The sequence below is a fragment of the Cantharellus anzutake genome (genome assembly GCF_015039405.1).
Source record: "Cantharellus anzutake strain C23 chromosome Unknown EI90scaffold_2, whole genome shotgun sequence".
NCBI lineage: Eukaryota > Fungi > Basidiomycota > Agaricomycetes > Cantharellales > Hydnaceae > Cantharellus > Cantharellus anzutake.
In genome coordinates, this window is record NW_024066952.1 from 1 (window position 1) to 17,728 (window position 17,728).

The window sequence follows — 17,728 nt, forward strand, 5'->3', positions numbered from 1 at the left end:
CTAAATCCCGACACGCTGCACAGCTGGCTGTTTCCTTAGCAGCCCGCTTTGACGACTCAGGCGAGCCATAGTGGGCTTTCCCATCAACTAAACTTAAGGGGCATTGCATTAATAGTAGCAATCACAATCAAGTGACCCTACCATGGCAGGTCCAAGTCAAGCGCACACAGCGTTCATTACCCTCTAAGGTCTGCTCGAAACAATATTCTACACGCAGCGACATGCGCGCCGCCCAGTTATTGAGCATGTTTTGTCCCTGATAAAAAAAAGGCTATGATTAGGGCAGCGTCAACTCCGGTGTCACTGTGGGACCTGGCTTACACATTCAATCGATTAAGGGTTGATCGTCGTACAAGTACAGTCTTCAGAAGCTGTGCAGAAGAAGCACGCTAAGGAGTTGTTTTGTAATTACAATTTCTGTGTATCAGCACAGCCTCGAAGCAGTTGCTCTTGTTGGAAACCCTTCCTCGGAGCTCTAGGGCGTATCAACGATTGTTGGTAAGTTGTTGTGGAAGCCTAACTCCCAGGATTTCATCCGATAAAGGGCGAGTTTTTCACTGCATCGGGGTCGACCCCGGGCGGCATGCCGATTGGGACTTTGCCATCTAGAAAAGCCTTAATCATTTCGCGGAGCTTACGTCGACGCGCCTTGCCAGCCTCAATGATGCTCTCAACGGCGCCATGATGACCGTAGAAGAGAGTTTCCCATATTGACCCCGCCTTTCTTAGACGTAGACAAGCGGATTGGAATGATTAGAGGGCTCGCATATATATATGGCCTTTTCCCATTCGGATCCAGAGAGAATGGGAGAAGAGGAATTGTGACGTCTGTGGTCGCGGTTGATTGATGAGGTTTGCTCCTGCTTTATCCGTCTTGCAACCTGATCACAAGGTCTGGACCCTTGATCGGAATTAGCCGTTATTCTGGTATATATCGATCTCCCCGATCCCTAGTTCATCTCAGAGGAGGCGGTGGCACAGCGCTGCTTGAGGAAGCCCTTATACTGTCGCTGGAACACCCGGTAGGACATGCGAGTCCACTGACCATTCACCATATGCCTTCTGCAGTGAGGTATGTAGGTGCGTGTGGTTGTCTGAGCCAGAAGCCCGGACACAAAGCGGCTGGTGGGCACGATAGAGGCCTAGCAGTCTGCGTTAGGTGCTGTCCAATGCCTCAATTCCACTTGTCGCTTGGGCTTCAATCTGCGTGGATCAATCATAGAGAGATGCAGGGGTCCACCTATCGGTCCACCAGCCAAAAGAGAGTCTAGTCGAACTCTACTTACTCGATGTTCATCTGTCACCAGTTAAGCTTTCAGGCAATTGGTTCGCAGGCTCTCTGTGGGATATAAATCCTTCTTTTGTGCGTTTCGCATGTCAATGTGGTGCTCAAGGCCCATGCAGTGTGCACCCATTACCATCTACTGCAAAACCTCCTCTCTCCCCGCTCCCCTATCCTTCCACAATCACCCGTTACTCCTGTCAGCTAGACAGAGGCGTGGCTTTTTATCTATCCCCATGCAAGAGGTATCCGTGAGGGTGGCTCCTGCAGTGGGTCCTATCTCAAACCTCGACGAATGTCCTCGTAGTTTCTGGGAGCGCGCGCCAGTTACTCACCACGCTCGTCCCTGAAACGATAGGATAGATTCATTTCCCTCTCATCATAATGATTGTCATTCGACGTAATGTCGCTATCCAGGCTGTATGGGATGTCAACTATGTATGTATTGCAGAAATATATATATCTCAGGGAATTAGTATATGTTTGATGGGCAGGAGAAGCGATGGGAAAGAAATGTGCAGTCGGCCTCACCAATGGCCGTCAAAACTCGTGAAGCCGCAAAGAAGGAAAATGGGGAAGTATCGTTTCTTCTCCAGTAAGGAACACCAATTCCAAGCGCTCGTAAGCCGACCATCTATACATGAACCAGCATCATAGAAGCTATCAGCCCCCGAGCCATCGAATCCTGGTGGACATGCATTAGCTTCAACGTCAACTGTGACGAGGGTCGAACCACCTCACCATGACGAAAGAAATCGCCCAAAATCTCGCGAATACAACCATCCACACCGCCAAATTCAGTATCAACATATTTCTTTAACTGTGGCTTCTTCATCAACTCCGGGATTTGAGATATGATATTGCAAATGGGAAGAAGAATCCGATAGATTTGACTATACTTGTCGATGAACATGAGGGCATTTGGCACGTTGTGATCTCCCATGTGTATCACGCTGTTGTAGTACACCAAAAATGTCGTTAGGAACGAACCAAACAAGTATGGCAGACAAACGAACCTCGAGCCTACCCAGAAACCAATGCTCTTCTGGGCACGTTGGAGAACAAGTTGCATCATCCTCGCCGTCTTGGGTGCATGCTGCATCCGATTCAGCCCTTGCCCAGTATCGCGTAACCGATATCCGTTGGAAGGACTGAGTAGATCCGTCTCTGCAAGAGACCACAGGCGGAACATATCTAGAAAGGCGGAATGATATCATCAATGGCCGGATAAGCGATGATATAACTGCACATGCCATGGAGGACCTCTCGCCAGAGAGTCAGACTCTGCAAAACATACTGGTATTGCTTCCGATGATCATGACTATGAAGGAGCTGATCAATTGATGGACGACGATAACGCAGAGGCCATTTCGCATACCTCAACCGTGCTCCTCCCTTCCCATATCGGATCGCCAACGATTCTGCGGGAGTTGGCCCGGGCGAATCAGGATTGAAGTACTTTTTTAACAGAACGATCATTCCGTCACACGGATCCCGATTCACCCTGAGGAACGCATGGTTATCTCCAATGCTGTACAAGCACTGCCGAATGGTCTCGGGATCCAATCCGTTTCTCGCATACTTCGACGCCAGTGTCTCAATGGCACGTTCCTTGGCTTTTATTTCCCGCTGGATTTCATAACGTGGACGACCATCGGCTATGATTTCGCGTGTGGCGATGGAGATCCGATCATCACGGAGGAGCGTGAGGGCATTGTGCTCATTTAGGAGGTCGTATACATTCTTGATGGGGGAAACGAGGGAAAAGCCAAGCATCTCACTGACCGTGGGATCCTGGGCATCCATCAGAATGTACATGAGTTTTCCATAGGTAGTTCGAGACCTGTCAGGGTTGAGAATCTACAGATCATTCGTGAAAGGGAGATCTTTGGTGATCTGCCGGGTTATCGTACCTTATGACGCCTCCCTAACTCGAATATCGTCTGAAAGTACTCCTCGTTAGCGGCAAAATCTCGATTCGCGAATAGTTCCTGTCCAAGTTTATAGTTCGACGCAATTACGAGACCGGAAAGAATGGAACAGAGTTCTTTTATTTGGTGAACAATTCGTTTTGGTTTATTGGAATATGTCAAAATGTCTGTTCGGAATGCCGACGTCGGTGAAAAGTTAGAAAAGCAAATCGAGGGCTTTTATGGTTTGTGGAATATGTACCTATGCGATCAGTGTACTCGGATACCTCTATAGTAATTATATGCTCAGTTTTGTGAGGATAAATATGACGGACACCCACCTAGAGCGGCTTCCAGAAGCCGAAGGAGTTTTCGCTCTTCCATCGTGAGACGTAGAGGAGTGTATTTAGAACGCTCCACGTACCACTCGCCTACAGACTCCCCGATGGAGGGCTGCGCGCCTAGTAAGGAGGCAGCGGTAATATTTCCTGACGGAGCCTGAGCCTCTTCATCGGCTGAGTCCATCTGCAGACGCCTCATAAGTCCTACTGGACAAGTGAATGATCGGATCATGCTCACCTCTTCGTCTTCTATATGCCCATTATCGTTATTCACAGTATTCCCATTCACTCTTGTTTGTAATGACTCAAGTGGTCGTGTCTTATGGTGTTTCCTGCCGTTCACCACGTTTTAAGACCGGGAATCAATAAGGCTGAAGTATAGCGCACCTCGATCCTTTCCGGTGCTGAGACGTAAAGCATACCTCACAGAATGAGTCCCCACACGTCTCGCAGTGGAGGTCAGCAGCTTGGTCTGTTAGGCGCGATAAGATGAGCCAAAACCGGTGATTCACGTCCTGACCCATCGCTTTCCGCGCACCTTCGCATTCCACACAGTATCCATCTCTAGGGGGTAAATTCTCAGCCTCGTCATCCTTTTCTTCAGAGTCGTCCGAGGTGCGTAGCTCCGGACTATCGGTGTCATCGACAACAGAGTCTAAGATGTCGCCGAGAGATTTTTTGGTAGTAGGATTGATGGGAGCAGAGGATGTGGACGCGGCAGATGCCATTGCGCCTTGCCAGAGTTTGAAAATGATGATCGACGTGGTTGGGAACTTGACGGCCCTGTGGTAGAGGGTGTGTTGAAGAGAGTGCTGAACTTTTCGCGAATGAATTGAGGCCTCTCGGCCTCGGTGCACCAGTGGCGGTGCTGCGACTGAATCAAACTCGGACATTTTTGAGCGACGAACGCCGGAAAGGTCACTGCGCCGCTGTGACCTTGTTTGCCATAGAATTTCACGCGAGGGGTTACTTATGGTTGACGTTTCGCACAATATTTTGCTGGGGGATGCGTAGTAACATTTTAAACTCCAGACTACCGAATAATTCAGGCATCACCGTAGCAAGAAGCTTTGGCCGTAGAGAGCAAATTTGGCTAATCTTGGGAGACAAAAGGAAGGTGGTTCTTGCATCGACAATGCGACTATCGAAAAACGGGGAGCGGAGAGAACGAGGTTGCGATAATTGTGGTCATAATGTGCTAGAGCTAGAGCCACTAAGTAGACAATCGGGCCGTTGACCGTTGACCTTCCTCCTTGAACTAGCGTGGTAACAGGTGACCTTCCCTTTCAGTGGGTGGGAATAGGATATTGGTGCCAGTGAACCGGTGAATCGCGACATCGCGACACCAGACTGGAAACTTGTGGCGGTCAATTTGACCTGCATCGCCCGACATCATGATCGAGTGGTACAAGTGGCTGTGGAAGGTCGAGCATCGATATCTCGATGACAGACAAGTCAAGAAAGGAGAGAACCTTAGACGCACGAAACAAGTAGTGGGCTCCTGCGTAGCTTTAAGTAAAGCCTAGCCGTAGAATTCACATCTTGATATTTCTATTCACTTCTCCTTGCGGAGGGGAAGGGCCTTAGGTGCGCGGCTTATGTCGTGTGCGAACAATAAGCCTACGCATACGCCTTAAGGAAAAGGCGCGCATGAAACTAGAATCCCTATAGTGCGGGCCCGCATTATTGTTTTCCAGTCACAGATGACTTAGGTGATTCCATTTATTCCATTGGTAAACTGGTGGACGCCGCCTGAGGCGGCAGAACCCGCTACTCAACAGCGCTGAAAATTCATTCGGTTCCGTATGGACATTACATCCAAGACCGTTCAAAGTAGTAGGCATGATTGCTGTGGGGAGAAGGAGCGGTGAGAGAAACAGCTAGGTTAGGCCCCGTATATGTAGGGGGGTAAAGGACCCTAGGTTACCGTTCAATGCATTTTCAGAGGACCTTGTCATTTTTCCCATTCAATCAGGGGCTCTAGGACTCGCTACAGAGAAGTACATACTTGTCTGACGAATTACAGGTGACAACCTCCGTCGACGCAGCTAGCTTGGACAACTTGAGCATGCTACATTAATAAGTTTGTACATGGTGACAAGCATGGAAATCATAATGCTCATTCCAAAAAAAAATCATCGAGATCCCCAAAAACTGAGACGACCATGAGGGGAATTGTTGACGCAAAACAGGGGTAAACTCGGTGCATCTAAGGCCCCAAGGGTCGTCACCTTGCTCCGATCTCCGTCAAGGACATCGGAAAGTCTCCACAGACATGAGGGCTATCACGGTCTGGGGTAGGCCAGGCAACGGACCAACGCCTCCTAAATCTCCCGTCATCCATAGTCGCTCCAATTGCAACAAGACCCTTCCCCGGCTTCTTCCTGCAACTCGATCGATAGGCAGCACGCATCGCTTCGAGGCCCTTCCCGATCCGCCTGATGTCATTCATTCGATCTTCGCTATCCAAATCCAAGTCATCTTTGTTCGGGTACACCCGATTTGTCGAATGAGATCGCTTGATAGAAGACGCTCGCCAACTGTCACCGTCGATATTCAGGAAGGGATCGCCGGGAATTACCATGAGGGACATGGCGGTAGACCATGACTCATTCCGTGGTCGTGGTGAGCACGGCCTGGAAACTCCATCAAGGGCAGAAAGCGCGGAATGATATGAGGATGTAGACGACGTCGTAGATAGGGATGAGATGGACGAAGGGCGGCTGGACCTGGACACAGAGGGCAGATAAAGCGGGGAGAGCGACACGAGTGAAGTCGGTTTGTGAGGGTATTGATGTCTAGGTGTGGATGCATTAGAATAACCTTGGGTTGAGTGAGAGCGTGAGGGGAAAGTAAAGGTGGAGAGCAATGGTGCATTGTTGGTGGCGGATGATCTTGATGCAATTGTTTTCGCGTGCTCATCCAGTTCTTTAAGACGTTGCTCCCATAGCGCCTTATTGTCGAGACAACAGTCAGAAAACGTACGAATCTCGGGGATGTATGCAGACACTAAAGTGAACAGTGGGGAAGAAAACCCGTTAATGAAGAAGAGCTGTCCTTTCGCCTGATGAACTGCGGCTTGAACATCGGAGGGAGACAAGGAGGCTAAATTGCTGATGTGCAGCCTTTGCTTTTTCGAGGACGATGAAAGCTCAGAAATACGGAGGGTTAGCTGGTGCGAGGGAGGGAGATTCGGAGGTACAGATACAGGGAGAGCAAGAGACCTCTCCAATTCGGCCTGTTTAGACCATTCATACATAAGCGATGTTGACCAAACTTCGGATATTTCATGTGGACGAGACTGTCCAATCAACATCACAATTTAGTCAAAATGAAATTATTCGCATATGAATCCATCGTACCGGATTGCTGATGTCTGCACATTTTAGTAATGCCTGGCAAACCAGCAGCTTGTTGCACTTGGTCGGACCTTCAATGTGTTCCCGGAAGCGACGCATCCAATCGCCATGAATTCCCATATCTGTTGCCAAAATCGTCCCAACGAGGAGGTCTCGGATATTGACGGTCTCCTGACCATTGGTTGGTGGCAAGAACGACGTTATGAGATGACCTAGGCCCGTATTCCTCATTAACTGTAATAGTAATGCGCAATGCATTTGTTCGAGAGCGGAATTATGGTCATATATGACAGAAACTGGTGTTGAGGCATTTTTCTGAACAAAGGCAGGGTGAGCTACATCAGCTAATTCATCAAGGTGGAACGCCATACCATAAACGCGTTGTTAACGCCAGGGTGTCCCACATCATGGCCTAAGGCGGCCACGAACAATGTAAAGACGTCAACATTTGATAACATGCCTTGCAGGTGTCCTCGTGACGACCCATTTCTGGTCCATCTTCTCGCAGAAGGGGTTAATAAAATAGAAATATGTGGGACGCAGCCACCTTCGTTGAGGAAAATGTACATCGATTGCAGCACGTCGAGCGCATGTCGAAAGTTGTGATAGGCGTTTTCCCGATTGTATATCGACTTTGTCGCAAGAAGAAAGGATGTGAGACTCTCCGCTTCTAGTCCCAGATCCTCTCCCATCCCCTCGATAGTAAACAGGAGTTCAAAGAGATAAAAAACACAGGCCAAAACTTGGTCCTCAGTCAATTCATGGGGATTGAATGCCCATTGACTAATCCTTTCGATTAGAGAAGATCTTAAGGACGAAGTGATAGTTTTGGAGGAATAAGGGGCACTACACGCCGTTTGCAAATACATGGTGGAAAGGAATTCGGCGTAACTACGTGGAACAAAGCTCAGCCGACAGTCATAAAACGATTTAAAAGTAGGTTCACGCACGGAATAGGAGTTTGTTCGTCTTCGTCCCAACCGCCCCACCCGCTTCCGGAGTCGTGACAGTGCAAAGACAAAGCCAAGCCGCCTGTATCCACACTCCTCCTGCGAGTGGCAGCCACTGAACACGGTAGGATTGAGCTGGATGTGAAGCTGGCAGTTGATGGCGTAGGATATGTGGATGAAGACGCCAGCGTCCAGGGGGGAGATGCGAACATGGTTGCAGACATCAGTTTGAGTGTGAGACTACACTCAAAACAGCGGATGAGACTTTATGTAAGGGAGGGAAAAAAGCCAGTGAAACCAAAGGTCGATTCTGTACTTACTACGGCTAGGTGGGAAGCGGTCAGTAAACACAGTCAAGGTTTCCGAATGCAGGCGAGAGACAGACTGTATACAAGGGTCAATTCAGGAATCGAGACAAAAAAGGATGATGGAGAGCGCTCGAACTGCTGCGAGGGGCGGGTTCGGAGAGGGGGCCACTAGGGGGAAATGGGACAGCAGAGCGGTGCCCGCCGATCTTTGCTCTTGAAAGCAGAAAATGAACGAACCCGCGCGTGGGTCGCTGGATCACCTTTCAGGACTGGGCTTGCATTGAAGCCAATTCAATTAAGTTGCCACGCGAGCGAAGCAATAGCCATTCATTGTCACGTGTGGACTTGTGCCTTTTCTCACTCATTCAACCCCTCAAAGTCCACGCGAACCCCAGGCCACAGCCTTCACCAAACACTTCCACATCAGTTCACCGCAAGCCTCTTCGAGGAAAGATCTCAGAATATCGCCGCGAGGGTTGATGGCGAAGGGAAAGAGGAGTAATGATCAATATTCCATGTGCTCGACAGGCCTTCTAAATCACAGGACACCCGTATTCATACACACGCCGGAACAAAATAAGCTGTTAGGAAGCCCAGTTCAAACGATACAATCAGTGACCACGCGGCTATAAACTGTGTGAGGCAAGAGCAATCCAATTAAAGGCTAATCGATCCAACTGGGCGGCCCCGATACATACTGTGCTTTTTACGATGGATTTGCCACTGTGCGCCTGGGTACTCCAGACTGAGAAACTGCAACGGCTGAAGGCCATCATGGCCGTTCTGGAAGCGTGCCATCTGACGAAACGTTGCCGAAGCCGTGGAGAAGCTCAGGGGGATAATTGGCTGCGGAGGGTGGAGCAGCGTAGAGTTGAGGGAACTGGAAGGCCATGCCACAAGCCTCTGAATGTTGTAGGGTAGAGTGTGTTTATTGAATTGACACGCCCCAATACCATAGACGGAACCGGTGTCAAAACGGACGGCGACCCAATCGTCAGGTAGCCTGTGGAAAGATTTGACACTTCCATGCACAGAGCCTGAACAAGTGCGTCACCTCCGTACCAGGCATAAAGGACATCACAATTTCCTATGACAGCGAGTTACCTTTTGCCAGAGTTGACCGAAGACGGCGTCCTTCCTAGCTGCAATGCTAGCAGCCACGGAGAAATTCGATTCAGGCAAGCTGTGCGGCACCAGCCTTCGCAATATTAATGGAAGAGAGCCGATCAACGAAGTAGGGACGTTACATTCAGTGATATCGTTCCCCGTTAGCATAGAAAGGGTTGGTGAGCCTGGACGAACCACTATGTCAAGAATGCCTTCATTACAGTGGCCACAGTCAGGGAGGTGTATCCAGGGTGACGCGAACAGTCTATCCTCTACATGAAACCGGCCATGCATACTATTTGTATCGTAGGGTTCGGGCCAGCATCACTTTCAACGAGGTAGGTTTTTCCAAAGGCAAGGTAACGTAGTTCAGCGTCAGTGTCTAACGTAGAGTTTCCAGCTGCAGCTCAGCAGGAACTGGATTGTATTTGTGTGACCGAAGATACACTCGTCTGGGTAGAGTATATCATAAGTGAAGGACACGCGCTATTTGTAACCTCTGGCCAGTACGGCAACGAGAAATGAGGACTGAGGGGAAGATGGATTAATTTGAGCAACGTCTATTATCAACCTATTGTTGAGCATCACTGGTTTATCAATGAGCCCATGTGTTGCTGTCTTACAACATACCTTTGATAAACTAGTCATAGTTGCTCTAAACATTGATACGCTGTTCGTTTCCGCGGGGGGCGGCTATCAAAATCGATTGCGGGATCTTGCCCTGGCCACGAAGGGAGGATTTAAATCGCTATATCATTCACCCTGTCGGGTACTTCGCCGGAATTGACCACGCCAAGGAGAGCGCATTCGTGGAATGAGATTTCGCTGCACACGATGGCGGGGCCAGCGGTCCACGAAATATTGTTGACGACAAATGCAGGCATTACCATCTGATCAAATTAACAAGAGGCAACGTACTACTCGGATGTCAGGGTACACACACGAAACAGTATGAAACAGTGTGTCTGAGACTCATCAGCGTTAGTCCATCAAGTGGCGAGATGGGAACAATCCACAATATTCGAAACCGGGTACTCGAGTTTTCAGCAAGTCATGAAGGGTGCATGCTCCTTCTCGCACGACCAGGTGGAGTTAACCTGATTATATGAGCACCTGATGACGGTAGCAACCGCCTGAGCGTCTTTCGGGAACGGGAAGGTAGATTTCGTGCTCCTGAGTGGTGAAGGGATGTTGACCCACATCTGCATCTGAAAGCGCAAACAATGACCCCCCTTTCGTGAATTCTGGATCTTCCAAGCGGCGACTTATTAGCCGTTCCTTGTGCAACTTACACGCACCATTCCAATAGCGAAGATGAGCTCTCGATTAAATGCGGCAGCAGGATTCGCTCGGCTGTGCGGTAATGCACTGGAGAAAGGCGAAGAAATAATATAGCCAATTCACGTTGGCCATACGGACACAAGATCCGTGAGACGTGGACTAGCCGTAGAATTTGCAGGCAGAGCTGTGATGGCTGTGGAATTGAGGTTCCGGCTCAGGGATTACTGTCAACGTGGTTAGTAATCCTGCGCGTGCGTCCTTGCTTACTTAACTTGCCAATTGTCTAAACCCTCCTGCCTTCAAGTGAGCCAAAGGCCATTTTCCAATGCGAGGGATGCTCACGGAGGTAGGGGATATTGACAACGCAGGGGGAGAGGCGGAAGTAGATGACGGGAAAGTGGAAAAGACTGGAGATTGAGGTCAAAATGTTGTAGACAGACCCATGCAGGATGAAGTGATTTTCTGAGAATCGGTCCTTCTTACTGGATAGCCTCCCGCAGCTTTCACTGAACTGATTGGAGGCTTGAGGTGGAGGGAGGAAAATCGATCTTTATCCAGATCGTGTTCAGCTTCACGAGGGCTCATTGTGAGGAAGGAGGGGACTTGGCAAACATTGGTTTAAGGTATCTCGAGCCAAAATACCTATAGAAAGTAGGTTTATATCTTTGGGTTATGGCTAACGCATGAGAATTTATGTTAACTACGGAGAATGCAGGGTCCTTGCCACATCACAAAGGGTTGGGGCCGGAATCCTGACACTAAACGCCGATCAGAGAAGTGAGAAAGTTGTCGGGGTATTCGGCGAGGAGAGTGGGAAGTCGCTTGGCGTCCCTCCTATCACGTCCGAGTAGCACAAATGCCTCGGATTCATTATCTATCAGCCCGACCAAGAACATGGCATCTTCTGATAACCTCACCTAGGTGGCAGAAATCAGTTGGTTGTGTGATGAAGTTCCCCGTAGTCATCGGCATGCCATTGGTAAGGTTCCCGGCAAAGAGCTTGTTTTCTTATCAACCCGACTGAACCTAACATGAAAATGTTGCGTGAGTGAGGCACCCCAACCTAGATGTGCTCCAACCCACCGAATATACTGTAAAAGGGAAACCCTCTGCGCTTCACCCATCCATTTGGTTAGTTATGGTCACAACATGACCCAGAACGCAGGCAGGGCTAAAGGCAAGCTTGATGACCGTATGGGTGGCGGCATCAATAGGTGGTTTGTGGCTGTATGCCATGTTGGGTCGAGCCAACAAGAAGCTCTGATCCACAATAGATGCGGCAGTTACCGATTGCAGCTGACTTGATCAGTGAATCAAACATGAACAACGTCCCTTGGCATATCCGAGCCGCTGCACCAGAGGACGTAGTAAGTTCCCTCCAAACCCTTCAATTTCATAACACGTTCACAAGATTAGGGAGCAATCATAAAGCTCATCGTGGATCTAGTGAGTGGAAGTTCTATTCGGTTGCGAGGAGACTGTTCATCATCGCTCGATCACCGAAATCGCAGGCAATCTACGAGAAGGCTGCTGATCGGGTGAAAGTCACCCCTGAACTGGTATATCAAAATCGTGATCCCTGACATGTGAGCTGAATTTGCGGCTTAGCTCCAGAAGAATCTCTTCGAACACAAGTATGCACATGCACTTCTAGCGTATGCAGGACCCGAAGGCTCTCCAGACGCGCAGCCCGTAGGGTTTGCTCTTTACTTCTTCAACTTCTCGACGTGGACCGGAAAACCGGGCTTATATGTGAGTCAACGAAAATCGGATGAAACAGCATTTAGTTGTCACAGAGCTGAATATAAGCTTCTTTCAGCTGGAGGATCTATATGTAATCCCAGAACATCGAGGGACAGGTATCGGCAAGGCGTTGTTTGGACATCTAGGCAAAATTGCGATCGAAAAAGATTGTGGACGTGTCGATTGGCAAGTTCTGGATTGGAATCAACCTTCCATAGACTTCTACGAGAAGGGCTTGGAGGCTAAGATGTTGAAGGAATGGCGAAGCATGAGGCTTGAAGGCGACGAGATCCAACGGTTGTTGAAGTTCCTTGCTTCGTGAAAGGCAGTCAGTGATGTCGCCCTGTTATCGAAAGGACAAGCGGTGCTAGACCCCCCATAAGACACAGAACGACAGTGCAATGCGCGGCAGTGTTACCAACGATTGCACTTGTCGCTCACCATTCTTCAGATCGCTGGTAGCACCAATCTCAGAACCAGTTAACAGGCAGAGCAAGTCAGCACACCCCAATCGAGAGGTCAAAGCGCTGATATGGGATCATAAGCTAACCCGAGCATGGCGTCATTGGCTTACGAGGATAAGCAAAACAAGGACGCTAGACTCCGATGATCCACTACAAGCGTATGCCACACGTCCAGTCATTCTCACTACAGCATGGCCCAGCAGTCCGAACGACATAATGTGGACGACCCCCTGATCTTGATCAATTTGGCCCTTTCGCTATGAGGAAAGCAGTAGTCTCACTCGATTTCAAGTAGCCACTATACGCGGGACATCTCTGGAGAGGCATTCCTAGTACGTAGTGCAGCGGAAAAAGTCACAAGATGATACCACGATGGATCAACATGTATAGAGCATGCATCCAGTCTCGTTCCCTCCGTCTAAACACGAACAGCGGGATGGGCTGAAAAGGGGACCAAACACCACAGAAGCGCAAATCAAATTGATTCCTGAATTTGGAATATGAAAACCGCATGAAATGATTTCATTCCACTCACGAATTTATCCAACAACAAAATGACCTGTGTACTCCGGTATCGCCTGCAGCTTTTTGAACAACGCAACTCGAACGGCGGAAGCATTGGGTTCTTTAAGCCACTGCACGAACGAAGTTACACTTGATGAGACTCCATCTTGTGATGTGGGATCAACATCTACATCTTCGCCCAACCGACTGCTGTACGCCGTCAATACTCGTGTGGCACGTTCATATTGCCGTTGAGCGACGACGCTAGTTCCAATCATGGCGCACAAGATGTCCATTTCCGGGGCCACCGTCTCCGCATCAGTGATGCCAGAAATCAGTCGTGGGAGGAACACCTTTAGAGTGTACGGCAATAAAGTTTCATGGACGCTCGAGGGTGACTTTGATCTCGGTACAGAGGAACTTCCTCTTGGAGTGGTCAAGATGCTAACCGATACTGCCACTGCTTGAGGCGATAGTGCCTCATTTCCTTCTGAAGTTGTTGAGCGAAGTTCGTGGAAGAGGCCCATAAGGACATGATTTAGGGGATAGTGGAAGAGTATTGGGAGGTTGAGAGGCAGGGGATCCATTGAGACATGCGCAAGTGCTTCCCGGATGATGAGGCGAGGCGCATCAATATATGGGACCGACTTATGACGAATACTTGTCTGATTTGAATCTGCTTGAACGGCAATATCAATCTCTCAAACGTTGGTCGCTTATGGCACAGCTGACACACCGAGGAATGGCAGGCCCAGAGCAGTTCGTACCCTGTTTTCCAGGGGCACAACATCCAGCCTGGCTGCTTGTGCTAATGATTGAAACAACTCGGTTCCTAACAGTCGCAGGAGAGCCCCGCCGGCAATAAGCAGTGCGGGCCGGGGCATCCGGGAGAAACAACGATTATGTTGATCAGCTCGACATGCATTGAGGCAGCAGCTCTGCTCTGTTGCAATTAGCAACAGTTCCAGAACCAAAAATAATCTGTACTTGCCCTTGTCGCTGTGTGTCTTCAGTAAGTGCGACCAACACGCCAGGCAGAGTCCAATTAAGTAAAGACCCATGGAAAAAGGAAGCGCCATTCCTTAGGGTCTCCCTATCTGAGCTTGCTGAAGTCACATAATCCGTGAGGGCCTGGACAAATATGCTGGGCGCCAAGCGCAGAAGAGATTGCGGCGCGGTAGTGCGCAATAATTCATCATCGATCCCCTCGCTGTGCAAGTCGAAGATAGCTTTCAACCAGTTCTGGGCAACCTGCTGGTCCACCTGAGGGAGACAACTGATAGGCACTGATGACGGGTCGCTGTGAAGATTCTGGGATCAATGGCTTGACCGTTCCTTCCGAAGAAGGTTTCGTGATTCAGCTGACAGGGAGTTCAGAAATACTTCACGTTGATCGGTTGATCTGGACGTACGCTGTGTCGAAACCGACGAAACGAGATTTTAATGAATAAAACTACGTCACCAAAATGTCCTATGGCAGTTTGTACATCGCCTGAAGCATGGGATTGGATAATGGGTGAGATAGCGATCAATCTGTCCAGCCGATCCTCACGTACCTACATTGGTGAAGCTGAAAGACGACGCGAAAGCAAGAGCGGACGCGACCAGATTCACCAGCATTGATGCTTGATGCAGAGCGATTATATCCATGAGATGACGGTGTGTATGAAGGAGGCGTGATAAAAATGCCAAGGATTCCAGGTTGACAGGTTCTGAAGCCACAGCTGAGGCAAATTTCTGATCATAGGTGGCAAGTGAAGTTTGATAACCTGCTTACGATGAAGACGCACCTGATGAACCTGATGGACGAGAATCAAGTGTGAGGAGTAGTCCCAAACAGCCGTATCGATCAAAGCAAGCGAGTCCTCAAAAATGCTGTCTGCTTCAAGCTTGGATGCTATATACGCCTGATTGACCGAGTGTCATGAGCTCGAAGCACGACACTGGATGAAGCTTCATTACCTCAATGGGTACCCCGATTTCATCAGCGTCCGCCGAAATTTTTCCATTCCCAGTCAGATTGCTGATATCACGTCCAGCTACCTGTAGGACAGTCTCAGGATCAATCAAGGACACAATCTGATAACCCAATAGTAGGTCCGCTTTGAAAGCTAGTGTCGCCCTAACAAACATTATGTAGGCAAATTTTTCCGGAACGTGCTCAAAGGTCAACTCACCTCTCTCTAGCTTGACCCTCATGCTCATTCATTTCTTCGTCTTCCCCAAATAGATCAGGAGAACGACTCTTGAAAGGGTGGTCATCGTACGCGCAAGCGTTTAAGAGATCAGAATGTTCAGTGAAGAGCGTAGTCAGAGACAGTTTGATGCTGGACAGCTACAGATTATAGAAATCTGTTTGCATAGGCGCCGTTGATCGCAGCCGGAGTACACTCACATAACCGCTGCCATTTGATGCCATTTGCGGACGCTCGTCCATCAGAGCAACTTCGATTACCTCTCCTAAACGAGCTAAAAGCGCCGGAAGCTATATTCAGCGATTGAATGGTTCAGCACCGAATCTGGCCCGTAGCACTATGATGCGTACCCTGCTGAGAGTGAAGACTCTCCAACGCACTAAGTCTTCTGGCAAGTTCGACGGGTCAAGATGACCTCGAGCCTGCTGAGTGATTTGGGCGAGAACTCGAATGGATGCGAGGACTATATTATCCAGAAACACTTGTGCGTCTGATTCCATCGAGCGGTACGCAGCTAGGAGTCGGGCAATCGCCGAAGGCTGATTCCCAGCACCAATGGTGTCCATGGAATCAACCTGTTGCAGAAACGCAACATAGCGGTTAATCGGACTTAAAACGTTGAACTACCATATGTGCTTACTAATAGTCTCAGGAGCATTACACTTTTGACATCAAGTCCATCAGAGACGTAAGGCTGAGGGGTGGCCTTCTCCTGGCCTTTGGTCCCAGCACCTTTCGTTTGCAAACTCTCCACAAGCGGACCGGGCCTATTTCCCGAAAGCGAATTCATGTACGTGTCTCCAGGTGAACTGAGTGCGAGGAATGTCAAATGATGCGTCCACTGCATCACACGCGCCACGCAAACGGGAGGTAAAAGTGCAGAAACATTGTTCAAACCCTTCATGAGTGGGAACAATCGCGTAATCAGGTTGTTCGGTGCAATAGATACTGCCTTATTATCGATCGAGTCCAAAACAAAGGATAGAATTTCAGGTGACGTTGTGTGGAGCGTGTGGTAGAACGGCCCCGAGGACGATGTTTCACCATTCGATGCAGTGGCAGCAGTTTGTTCAGCCGCGTGAAGCGTCAGCGAATACTTGCAGAAATCAGCCGCATGAATGGCCGCTTCCATAAGGGTTGACACATCTAGCGGGGCTTCGGGTATTCGTCTCGGCCTAGGTGGATGGTGCCCCGCCGCACCAGAAACTGTAACAAAGGTGTTCGGTTGCAAGATACCACCAACCCCACCGTTCTTCTCGTAATGCGCAGAAACAGCCATCCGACAGAGCGCTTCGACAAGTGCAAGCTCTTCTTCTTTCGCGGGAACCTCTTGACTACCTATGATATCTTCCTCGATCCACCTCAACAAGCCAACGACGAAGAATCGTAAAGGCAAGAAACCGCAGTTGATAGCAATCTGTAGGTACTGCTGAAGCGTCTTGTCGCGAGGAAAAACGCGTAAAAGCGGCCTAACTCCTATCCACACATCCTCACCAAACGCCGGGAACACGCGTTGGGGAAATGAAGTCCCTCGAAGTCTATCGAGCCATTGGCGAGCAAGTATCTCCCACTGTAAAAGATTAATCAACCCGACATATAAGGCCATAGAGAACGCATCGTGGATTATACGTCATCCACGATTGACCTTCTCCTAGGCCGTCCTGAATGGCACGCACTTTCTCAGGGGATACACCAGCCACAATAGCATTCCGTGTCAGTTCAGACAGGGACATGACATCGAAATCAACAGGTTTGGCTTTGTGCTTCAACTGAAGGTAAGCAGACAGAAACAGCGTCTAAGTGGGAAGCCAAGGTTGATGTGACCGCTGTATCGTGGGAAGAAATATATCTGGCTTCCCTCGCAGTAGCGCGACGTTTTGCTCGGTGCTTAGGTGATCATTCCATGCGCAGCTGTAGAAATGCACGTCAATGCCCAGTTGTCAAACATATGGGTACGATGTTAGCATTCTGACCATTGAAACTTCACTGCAACAAAACAAGATGGATAGCTAGCTGCGCTGCCGGGGACAAATAAAAAATTAAAGATTACGGAGAATACAAAAAAAGGAAACGTGAAGAATGGACTGGCAAAATGCAGCGCCTCAGACTCCCATTATCCGCCATCCTTGTTGGGGGGTTCACCTATATCGCTGCTGTAAACTACTGGTTGAAAAGCAGTGAAGATTCAGTAACTCCTGGCTGGCGTGAGCCACGCGAGAAGTGCAAGTGCGTGAGTTTTGGTTCGGTTGCGATTGGTTAATAACGTCGTCAATTAATCGAGGAG

General features: G+C 49.2%; 6 protein-coding genes across 6 annotated transcripts; 2 read left to right on the top strand and 4 right to left on the bottom strand.

Annotated features, from left to right (window-relative positions):
- Positions 1–1,809: 1,809 nt before the first annotated feature.
- EI90DRAFT_3143351 (uncharacterized protein) lies at positions 1,810–4,261 on the bottom strand (the record flags this gene model as incomplete). Its single annotated transcript, XM_039065006.1, has 11 exons — positions 1,810–1,967; positions 2,024–2,235; positions 2,299–2,476; positions 2,536–2,603; positions 2,661–3,142; positions 3,196–3,380; positions 3,455–3,481; positions 3,534–3,717; positions 3,772–3,865; positions 3,921–4,005; positions 4,072–4,261. 11 exons carry the CDS (start codon positions 4,259–4,261, stop codon positions 1,810–1,812), a joined length of 1,863 nt encoding a protein of 620 aa, XP_038922994.1.
- Positions 4,262–5,468: 1,207 nt separating this feature from the next.
- On the bottom strand, positions 5,469–8,038 carry EI90DRAFT_2987706 (uncharacterized protein). The gene is made up of 4 exons (XM_039056020.1): positions 7,843–8,038; positions 7,264–7,783; positions 6,896–7,207; positions 5,469–6,834 (listed from the first exon to the last, which is right to left on the bottom strand). Exons 2-4 carry the CDS (start codon positions 7,759–7,761, stop codon positions 5,761–5,763), a joined length of 1,884 nt encoding a protein of 627 aa, XP_038922995.1. The 5' UTR covers positions 7,762–7,783; positions 7,843–8,038; the 3' UTR covers positions 5,469–5,760.
- A 988-nt stretch (positions 8,039–9,026) lies between these two features.
- EI90DRAFT_3029384 (uncharacterized protein) lies at positions 9,027–9,605 on the top strand. The gene is made up of 2 exons (XM_039058124.1): positions 9,027–9,195; positions 9,265–9,605. Exon 2 carries the CDS (start codon positions 9,298–9,300, stop codon positions 9,535–9,537), a length of 240 nt encoding a protein of 79 aa, XP_038922996.1. The 5' UTR covers positions 9,027–9,195; positions 9,265–9,297; the 3' UTR covers positions 9,538–9,605.
- A 440-nt stretch (positions 9,606–10,045) lies between these two features.
- EI90DRAFT_3029389 (uncharacterized protein) lies at positions 10,046–10,617 on the bottom strand. The gene is made up of 2 exons (XM_039058125.1): positions 10,176–10,617; positions 10,046–10,082 (listed from the first exon to the last, which is right to left on the bottom strand). The coding sequence occupies exon 1, from the start codon at positions 10,463–10,465 to the stop codon at positions 10,301–10,303; it is 165 nt and encodes a 54-aa protein (XP_038922997.1). The 5' UTR covers positions 10,466–10,617; the 3' UTR covers positions 10,046–10,082; positions 10,176–10,300.
- Positions 10,618–11,857: 1,240 nt separating this feature from the next.
- EI90DRAFT_3143352 (acyl-CoA N-acyltransferase) lies at positions 11,858–12,603 on the top strand (the record flags this gene model as incomplete). Its single annotated transcript, XM_039065007.1, has 5 exons — positions 11,858–11,905; positions 11,955–11,984; positions 12,050–12,097; positions 12,147–12,290; positions 12,358–12,603. 5 exons carry the CDS (start codon positions 11,858–11,860, stop codon positions 12,601–12,603), a joined length of 516 nt encoding a protein of 171 aa, XP_038922998.1.
- A 531-nt stretch (positions 12,604–13,134) lies between these two features.
- Positions 13,135–17,207, bottom strand: EI90DRAFT_3284731 (uncharacterized protein). Its single transcript, XM_039066939.1, has 12 exons — positions 17,121–17,207; positions 16,085–17,014; positions 15,795–16,019; positions 15,645–15,734; positions 15,427–15,584; positions 15,212–15,371; positions 15,040–15,156; positions 14,806–14,986; positions 14,662–14,741; positions 14,237–14,512; positions 13,986–14,187; positions 13,135–13,928 (listed from the first exon to the last, which is right to left on the bottom strand). The coding sequence occupies exons 1-12, from the start codon at positions 17,175–17,177 to the stop codon at positions 13,285–13,287; spliced, it is 3,120 nt and encodes a 1,039-aa protein (XP_038922999.1). The 5' UTR covers positions 17,178–17,207; the 3' UTR covers positions 13,135–13,284.
- Positions 17,208–17,728: the final 521 nt, after the last annotated feature.